Genomic DNA, 10,119 nt, shown 5'->3' on the forward strand with positions numbered 1-10,119 from the left:
ACTAAGACCCGGCACAGCCAAATACATAAATAAATATTTCAAAAAAAACAACTTCTGAAGCCAAGAATCCTGAAATGTTGAAGACCTATAAATCTGATAAAAAGAAATTACTGTATTAAAATAGTCCTGGTTTAATGGCGTTTTTTGTTTAATGGCCAAAACACAAGAATACAGTCGATTCTCATTATTCACCGTGGTTATGTTCTGTAATGTCCCATGAACACTGAATTAACAAATACTGAACCATTGCTCCCAGGGGAAATACAGGATTAGGTTCTTGTGAGCCTCTGGTCACAATACTTTTGTCAACTAATCAGCACGTCATCTTGTTTTCTGTGCGTTTCTGTTTAAAGATGACATTTAATTTTGAACTCATGCCAGCAGCACTATAACACCCAAAAGGAGCTCATCTAACTCACATATTTTCTCTGTAAGACACATCGCAGCCTCACGGCTTACGAACCCTAGACAGCACTTCCACCCGGTGCTGGGGCAGGGCTGTGAGGGATCGTCAACAGAGAGACCACCAACAAAACACCAAAATGCGAAAACACACGGCACGAAACAGACTGTGAAAAGGACACTTGTTGACAGCGCCAGAGCTGAGACAGGAAGGCAGAGCATCTCCTCACTGGACCCCAGCTGGGAACGTGTGCCTTGGGAGGCTCAACTTTTTGGCTGTTCTACGCATGTCAAGGAATGACCACGAAAACGCTGAGCGTACTGAGTTCTGAAGTCACAAGACAATTTTAGCAAGTAGGCAAATTTGCAGATACAGAATCCACAGATGACGAGGATCACCTGCATTTAGAAAACACACCCATGGAAGTTCCAGAGTGAATGAGGTGCAAGTTATGGGGGACATTAACGGCCTTGAGTAGTCACAGATGTGAATGTTAGTACTGTCCTAAGTCTTACTCAGTCCTGACTTCTCTGCCCCCTTTTAGCTCATTGACCATGACACTACTTCGAGAAGTGTAAGCTTTCAAACTGACCATTATAAAGGGCCCTTTCTTTTGGGATGGGGATTGGGGAGAACAGCCTGACACCTAGTGAAGTAAAGTAATTGGTCAAAGATCACAAGGCTGGTCACTGGTAGATCTAGGACAAAATACACTGGTGTCCTGTTCTTTAAATGCATTTGAGCCTAATACCTCTTGCACTGCTGCATGGTACAGTAAGAGAAACCAGGGTTCGTGCACTGCTGATAGGAAAGCAAACCTGATTGAGAACAATACAAAGTGTGCCTCTTGTATAATCTTCCTTTGACAGCTTTAGCCATATAATCATCTCATTTTAGGCATTTACTATCTCTCTGTGGCAGGTAAACTAAAGAGATTTATTTGCCTGAAACCATTACTAACCTCTGGATTATGCTGAGGTTACAGGAGCTGTTTCATCTTCTCTGTTCCCTCACTACTCATATCTGAGCAGTAGTGTCCAGACTTTCCTGAGAGCTAATTTCCTATCTAAGTGATAGGCATATGTGTGGAAAAATAATTTGATGTTTTCTCTTGACACAGTGTGATTAAACTCTAGAAGCTAACAGACTAGTGCTTTCTATATACTGTTTGATAAAAATATGCCTAATAACCCACCTAAGACTAGATAGAGGCAGTCCTGCTTGACTCGCACTTTAACTTTGCAAAGACCGCAAGTAAAATGATGACCTATAAGCTGCTTTTTCTTAAGTATACACAACAATTTCATATTATATTAACATTATTAAAAACTATAAGCAATCATTACTACATGTCAAAATTGCATCATACTAAGTGAAGTCAGTCAAAGTCAAATATGTGATATCACTTATGTGTAGAATTTTTTAAAAAAATGATACAAATGAACTTATTTACAAAACAGAAACAGACTCACAGATTTAGAGAACGAACTTCTGGTTACCGGGGTGGGGAAGGGTGGGGAGAAGGAATAGTTAGGGAGTTTGGGATCGACATGTACACACTGCTATGTTTTAAGATAGATGACCAGCAAGGACCTATTGTATAGCACAGGGAACTCTGCTCAATATTCTGTAATAAATAACCTAGATGGGAAAAGAATTTGAAAAAGAATAGATACATGTATATGTATAATCACTTTGCTGTACACCTGAAACGAACCCAATATTGTTGATCAACTATACTCCAATATAAAATTTAAAAAAAGAAAGCATACCTCTTTCTTTATCATTCTTCAACCCAGAAAACAGTTGTGATATAGTTCTAATAAAAATCTTTATTTAGGAAAAAAATTGCATCATTTTTATATGGAAAATACTAGCCTATAAATGTGTAGGTTTACGTGTGTATATACACACTGAGATCTAGTTTCTTCTTTTTCAGTCATACATCATTTTTCTACAAAACAAAGAAGAATCAGAGCAATAAAGGAAATGGCCAGGGTCTTAGTTCCTGGAGGCCAGCTGATGATTTATGTTTGGGCCATGGAACAAAAGAACCGGCACTTTGAGAAGCAAGACGTGCTTGTTCCATGGAACAAAGCCTTGTGCTCCCAGCCCCTCTCGGAATCCAGCCAGCCTGGGAGAAAGAAGCAGTGTGGGCATCCAGAAAGAAGCCATCCCTACCACCCTCCCTGCTCTGCGTGCCGCTGTCCCGTTTGTTTCAAGGGGCGCTGGGATTCGAGGCGGCCCCATAGCGTGGATTGTGACTCTGCTCTGGCTGGCACCTGCTGTGCAAATATTTCCAAGGAAGGCGAGGAAGAAAATGGATTCTATAACACGCTGGGGAAGTCTTTTCGTTCCTGGTTTTCCTCTAGATCTTTGGATGAATCAACTCTGAGGAAGCAAATTGAAAAAATGAGACCCTTGAAAAACACAGAAAGTTGGGCCAATAGCACGATATCCACCCAGCCTTCAAGACACTCAAGTTTCGACTTAGATCATCCAGAGCCATTTTCAACAGGAGAGCAAAATTTAGATGAGGAAGTGTTTGTGGAGACTTCTCAAAAACACCTGGAATGGCTGAGAGCGCCCGCCACACACAAACACCTAAATGGAGACCATCCAAGAGGCGTGAGGAGAAATGGAGATGGGAATTTTCTGGGTAGCACCAATACCAAGGAGAACTGTATGGATGCAGGTAACTTAGAAGAGGGTACCCCTTCTGCTAGTAAAATATGGAGGAGGATTTCTGCAGCTGATTCCAAAGATTCTAACCCAGGTGACACCATTTCTGTCGAAGAACAACAGTCCGACATTTTGGATTCTGGTGCCTTTATGCGCTATTACCACGTGTTTCGAGAAGGCGAGCTCTATGGCCTGCTGAAGGAGAGTGTGTCGGAGCTCCATATTCTGAGCTCTGGGAATGATCATGGCAACTGGTGTATCATTGCAGAGAAGAAGGAAAGTTGTGATTGACCGGATCATTTCAGACATCTCCTCCAAAAGATGAACCCCATTCTTCTCACTGGGTTTGTGATATGGTTCCCTGAATGGGCATCCAATTTCGTCATTTGGTCTGTATTTAATCCATTTATATTTTGGTCTATAGAGACTATGAATTCATCATCTTTTTAGTCTATAGACAAGCACAGTGCTTGGCATCTGAAGCATCTGACAAAGAGTATTTGTGGTTAAATGTTAATATAAGAGATCTGAAGAAGCAATATAACATGAACTTTAATACAGCTGAATTACTATAACAATACATGTATACTGTTTTTCAGTATTATATAGTGATTTCAAAAGATTCTGCTTTTAAGTATACCTTTTAAAAACATCATTTGTATATAGGAAGGGGGTAATTCCTACTTCTCTGGTTATAATTTAGATCTGTGTGCAAGATAATAGGTAAACTTGTACCACTGCACAAATGTAAATTGAACCATGTGATAAATTATTTCATTGCCAAGGCCTTGCTTCTATTTAAAGTCTTCAGAAAGGTGAGAGACGGTGGAGAGAGACAAGAAGGGTTCTGAGAACTTTTCTAGATGATAAGTGAACTTGCTTCAAGATAAGTAAATAATAAGGTTTTTGATGTTGCTCAGAAGGCTTTAAAGGCACTGTCAGCATGTAGAGAGTGGAGTATGTGGGCCCCGGGAAGTTGTTGCAAGTCACCCAGGTGGTATTCTTCCAACCTTATTAGAAGCAGGAATATCCAGTTACGGCAAGACCAAGATTGACTAATGAGTTTTCATCTGGAATGATGCTTTACTTATGCATTGAAGGGATACTTAGGAAATGAGAATCTGGTTGAAACAGTGCTTTATATTGGTTCTCAAAACAAATAGATCATTAAGGTACAAGATATTTGGACTTGGTGGAGGACTGATTGTTGGATCTTTAAAAATAATATCTGGGCATTTATCTTATTGAAAGGGACTACATTTTAATAGTTATATTAGGGATTTAGGTAGAATCAAGTCCTATTAATTAAAGGTTCAATTTCTGCCACTTTATAGACAAACGAATAGCTGGGCACCGTCTGGTCACCACATCTGTTTACATTTAACCATGGGTCTGTTTAAATCCATGTCATGGATCCTGAGACACACATATAATTAGGAGAAGCAAAAGTAAGTTGACCCAAGAACACAGTTTCAGGCAGTTCCTTAATGAGGAGAGAATCAACACTTGACAAAAGGCTTTTTACTGTAAACCCAGAGGAAACCCAATTCTTGTTTTGTTTTCCACTGAAATTACTAAAATAGTATAAGATTTCATTTGTGTTGGGCTTATTTTTCCCTTCGGTAATTGTGCTCTAACTTAAAATAATGATGCTACTTTCAAAGAAATTTAAAGGATTTAAAAAAATTTTTTATTTTATTTATTTATTTTCGGCTGCATTGGATCTTCGTTGCTGCACATGGGCTTTCTCTAGTTGCGGCGAGCAGGGGCTCTCTTCATTGTGGTGCACGGGCTTCTCATCGCGGTGGCTTCTTTTGTTGCGGAGCATGGGCTGTAGGCTTGTGGGCTTCAGTAGTTGTAGCACACGGGCTCAGTAGTTGTGGCTCGCAGGCTCTAGAGTGCAGGCTCAGTAGTTGTGGCGCACGGGCTTAGTTGCTCCGCGGCATGTGGGATCTTCCCGGACCAGGGCTCAAACCCATGTCCCCTACATTGGCAGGCAGATTCTTAACCACTGCGCCACCAAGGAAGTCCTAAAGGATTATTTTTAATGTGCATCTGAAAAGTACTGGTGTTTATTACTCTCTCTTGGCTTCGAAATAAGATTGCATCATCACCTTTTCGTTTGATGAGGTTGTCAGGTGGAAATGAGATCTATGATTTATATTGTTCGGCACACAGTTTGCATTAGAGGGACGATGAAAAGAGACATAAAAGTGGAATATAAATTAAAATTTAATATAATGTCTTCCATTTCTTAAATGAGGACATTAAGTCATGAGTGTTAGTGGGTTTTTTTGGTGGAAAGAAATGTTCTCAGAGTCAGAGACATTCTTACAATTAAGGCTTGATGACCTTTTTATTATAAGTATATTTTTCCTCTCCTTGAAGCCTATTGTCACATGTAATCTTTAATCTGTTTCAAGTCAGGGCTTTCTGGTGGTAGCCCACCACTTACATGGAACTCAAGTTTATTAGATGGCACCAGAAAAGCTTTGAGCAAACCTGTATGAGCAATTTCCTACACACACACACACACACACACATACACACCCCACTTTGTATAAAATGACTCTCTAGAATAGTTCTTGAGAGAGGAATATTTTCACATAATTTTGACAGGGCTGTAAATTAAAAAAACACTAATAATAGCAATCTTTCGCCCTTCATCTGCCGAGCACAAGAATTCTATTCATCCAGACATTATTTCGTATGCAAATATTTGACTTTGTGGTTGATAATATCTCTTTGGTATTCATGTGCAAAGCACTCTTAAATCTAACTTCTGCCTTTGGAGATATATACATACATATATATGTATAAATCTCCATGGATATATATGGATATGGTATATCCATATACTTCATATATACATGATATATATGCCCTTGAAGACCCAACCTAATGTAAATATCTTGATCATTTAAAATAAATTTTGTTCTTATTAGGACTGTCCTTAAAAGGAAATACAAATAAGTGAGTTTAAACATACACAGGTTATTTGTGAGTATTCAGTCGGCCTTAACTTGCTCTATTATAGATTTTGCTAATCTATCTGAAGTACATACTTTGAAAACGTAGACTCCGTTATTAATACTGGATCAAAGAGTGTCTTTCCTGTTCATTCCCCTTTACTTGTTGGCATCACTGCAGAGTCCCACTATCTGAAGTGGAGGGGAGCATGTGCAGGGGATTCTTGGAAGGGCCTTAAAAACCTCTGCTGGCTTATTTTTTTTTTTTTTTTTTTTTTAATTTATTTTATTTATTTATTTTTGGCTGTGTTGGGTCTTTGTTGCTGCACGTGGGCTTTCTCTAGTTCGCGGCGAGCGGGGGCTAGTCTTCGTTGTGGTGCGCGGGCTTCTCATTGCAGTGGCTTCTCTCATTGTGGAGCATGAGCTCTAGGCGCGTGGGCTTCAGTAGTTGCGGCACGCGGGCTCAGTAGTTGTGGCTCACGGGCTCCAGAGCACAGGCTCAGCAGTTGTGGCACACGAGCTCAGTTGCTCTGTGGCATGTGGGATCTTCCCGGACCGGGGAACGAACCCGTGTCCCCTGCATTGGCAGGTGGATTCTCAACCACTGCACCACCAGGGAAGCCCCTCTGCTGGCTTATTGATGCCTCACTGGCCTACTTGAGGAATTCCACAAACAGCTAAACGATTTGGGGGAAAGTGCCTTAACACGGACAAAGGATGCAACCAGGCGAGTGGCCCATTCAAACTATTATTTTTAAAATTGTCACCAAAGTGATTAAATGACACCAGCAAGTCACGGTAACTAACAAACCACCTAACACATGTCTTGGATTATCAATTTCGTTTGTTCTTCCCTTCTCACCACACATCCCTATATACAAGATGGTGTGTGATTTCTGTTTTTAGTTTGCCTTTCTGTGTACTTCCAAATTCTAGATGTCAGTACTTCCTCTGGGTTTTAACTGACCATCAATTGAATGGGCAAAAATTGGCAGTAATCCAGAGAGAAAATAATCCAAATTTAAATCAGCTAGGAATGTTAATGTACTTGTATATTAATGGCCATCAAAAGAATAAGCACTGGTGGATTTTTTAAAAATAAAAGTAAATGGGTTCGGATGAGGATAGAGGGTCTAACCCAATAGTTGTTGATCTCGGTAGGGGAGGATATTCCTTAAAAATGAGTTGTGAGCACTCAGTTTGGGAGGGAGGGGGAAATGGGGTATAACCACTGGCCAGGCAGGTGCAGTCTGGGAAGAACAAATTAGGGCAAGCCTGAGCATGTCTCTCCTATTGTGTAGGAAATATGAAATAATAACACAGCAGCTAACTTCTTAAATATCTAACATGTATTATTTTATCTGTAATCCTCACCATTGCTAAGTATACTTATTGCTCCCACTTTGCAGATTAGGAAAACTGGGTCAGAAAGAAATCAATTAAATTGCCCAATGCCACATTCATCTAGTAAAGGGCAGGGCTGAGTTTCAAACCAGGCAGTCTGCCTCCCAGCCTGTGTTCTTACCCACAACACTGTATACCCCCAGTCATGGTGCAAGGCAGATTATGAGAACATTTCAAGGGGAAGTGTGATTATCCCCTTTCCAAATAAGCTTTAGTAAGGTTAAGCAAAGATTTCACAGTTAGACAGTAATTGGACAGGAATCCCTTATATATTTTCCCTATCTTTTATATTAACTTTTTTCATTTGTAATTCTCTTTCCATTTGATTTTAATTAAAAAAAAAATAGTCACAAAATGCTCTGTGATCACTTTTATCCAACTCTTCGATCCTCTAAAAATTGGTATTATTGTTTTCCCATTTTATAGGTGAGAAAATAGAGGGCTATTCAGATATTTCATTCCTTCCATTTGTTCACTGAACCCTGTTATGTGCCAAATACATAGGATACTAAGGCAAAGAATATCAGGTGTATCGAGGATACACAGAATATTAGAATTAACTAAGCAGAAAGTGCCAAACTGGAGCAGTTTTCATATTCCTTGTGCACCTACTACCGCATTCTATCGGTTTGCTTGAGAAAAGCAATTTACAAAACCCCTCTTAGAGAATCTCAATGCATATGAGCATATTTAAGGCCTCCCCTAAAGTAAATTGGGATTTGATTTAACTGAGCTTGCCCTCAACATGGTAACATCCTCTAGCACAAGCATTCTGTGGAATACATTTCAGAAAATAACACACCCAACAGAGTAAAATGCAGACTCTTTAGGATGGCCTGCACATCCCCCCCTTCATAAATTCTCCCAAGTATTTTTCAGCCTCATCTCTTGCAATTGCAAACATTTTTTTCTGTTTTGCAATCTGCTGTTTTAAACAACACTTTCATTAGGATTTACATAATGACAAGTAATTATCACATCCCCTGGACATAAACTTGAATTTTAAATGCCAATTGTAATCCTTCTCCAAAGAAAAATGCATGAAACAGACTTCATTCTGTCAATTCAAAGGGCATCTGAGATAAGTATCATCACACACCCATCCAACAGATGGAAAAACCATGGAAGTGGAAGGGAATTACAGAAGCATCAGCAGACCTCAAACCAGAACACTCAACTCCCCTCATCCCAATCTTAACTCAAATGTATGATTATTGGTTTGATATTATAGACTCCATATCTGCAACCTCGAACATCTACAAAACTGGAGTGGGAATATTTTAAAAGAACTCCTACCAACCAAGGATTGAAATGATAATGCAAATAGAAAGCATTTGGCACGGTACGGGGAATGCAAACACGGAAGCCTAAGAGAGCTAATCAAAGAGCTCACTGTGAACTGCCCTATTTTTTATTCACTATGGTCCTCCAGTATGTGATGCATTCGTAGGAACGTGAATCATTTCAGTTATAACCCACATTCTGTTCCCCTCTAGAAGCAGGTCTTTCCCAATTGATTATGCCTTGTCATCACTCTACCTGGGTGGGAGCAGAGCTATAATGTAATCTATATGGCCAATCCGATGGACCGCTTGTGAGAGTTGATTGTCAAACTGGATCTCTCATGGGGCAAATCAATATATATTTTGTCTCTCCTTCAACTAGAACTGGCAAAAATATAATTTACGCAACCCAACTGATTATTAATTAATCTACGTGTAAAAATATATTTTCTCCACACAAAACATTTATTCTTCTCTGGACATTACCTCCATAAAGAAAAGACAGAGGGTCACTGTCATTAATATGTAGCCAGTGTAACTGAACGTTGAATTCCATGAAAAATTTACATTTATATTTATGCTCGCCCAGAAGGGAATTTGGCTGAATGACAGGCATTTCTCTAATGAGCTAATCATACCACTTCCATTAGATTTTCTATTAATGTATGTAGATGGACACCATTAGTAAAGGTTTGTTTTTCTATTCTACTTATTTACACAGAACCCTGGCAATACTTAAGGCTCACTAATGTGGACCCCAGTGGAATTTCTCAGATACTTTGAATATGTATGTAAAAACTGTCCCATTTTCTTTAGATGTTCTCTTAAATATGTATTATGTAAATATACATGTATGTATATTCCTAGACATCTAGTGTTTGCTGTCACTAGTGACCTTCTTATGCACTTGTAAAAACGTTAAATTAGCAATTACAGTGGAAATGTATTTCATTGAATAGATTTTGTTTTGGGGAAATATGAAGAGAATTGTCATATATTATTGTGCCTCCTCTGGTGTTGACGTGTATTTGTATCAAAAGTGCAAAAATCCTTTTCTTCTACAATATAGTTAGTTACTTTAGCTTTTCCCAGATGAAGCTAGCAATAGTTCTAAAAGGACAAGTTGATGTAAAATATCGTGACGGTTGTACTAACTTGGAGGTATTTTATTTGCATTAACCAATAATGTTTAGGATCTTTTGTAATAAGTATTATTAAAAATAGTGTAATTTGTACGCTTATGAAATGTATAAGATAGTTTATGTCTAAGTGTACTTTTAAAAATGTTTCTAGATGAACAAAATTCTGCCTTTCATCTTCACACTTGAGTGTGACAAGACAGGTATTACCCTCTTTCCATTCACACAGGCACCCCTCC

The 10,119-nt window shown here is 39.1% G+C and overlaps 1 protein-coding gene and 1 long non-coding RNA gene across 6 annotated transcripts in view; both read left to right on the forward strand.

Moving 5' to 3' along the window:
* Positions 1-6,312, forward strand: part of TRMT9B (tRNA methyltransferase 9B (putative)) — a 64,803-nt gene extending 58,491 nt beyond the window's left edge. For 4 of the 5 annotated variants that reach the window (XM_082444665.1, XM_082444667.1, XM_082444668.1 and 1 more), the window contains 3 exons: positions 2,343-3,427; positions 4,797-4,843; positions 6,236-6,312. In XM_082444665.1, the coding sequence (XP_082300791.1) occupies positions 2,343-3,376 (1,034 nt within the window). In that variant the 3' untranslated portion in view covers positions 3,377-3,427; positions 4,797-4,843; positions 6,236-6,312. The remainder of the gene's footprint in view (positions 1-2,342; positions 3,428-4,796; positions 4,844-6,235) is intronic. The other variant, XM_082444666.1, reaches the window with a different exon arrangement.
* A 371-nt stretch (positions 6,313-6,683) lies between these two features.
* LOC309651759 lies at positions 6,684-9,738 on the forward strand. The gene is made up of 2 exons (XR_014258370.1): positions 6,684-6,781; positions 8,491-9,738. It is a non-coding gene; the product is annotated as an uncharacterized lncRNA (long non-coding RNA).
* Positions 9,739-10,119: the final 381 nt, after the last annotated feature.

This window comes from Balaenoptera physalus (assembly GCF_965194825.1).
Source record: "Balaenoptera physalus genome assembly, chromosome: 21".
In the NCBI taxonomy this organism is placed as follows: domain Eukaryota; kingdom Metazoa; phylum Chordata; class Mammalia; order Artiodactyla; family Balaenopteridae; genus Balaenoptera; species Balaenoptera physalus.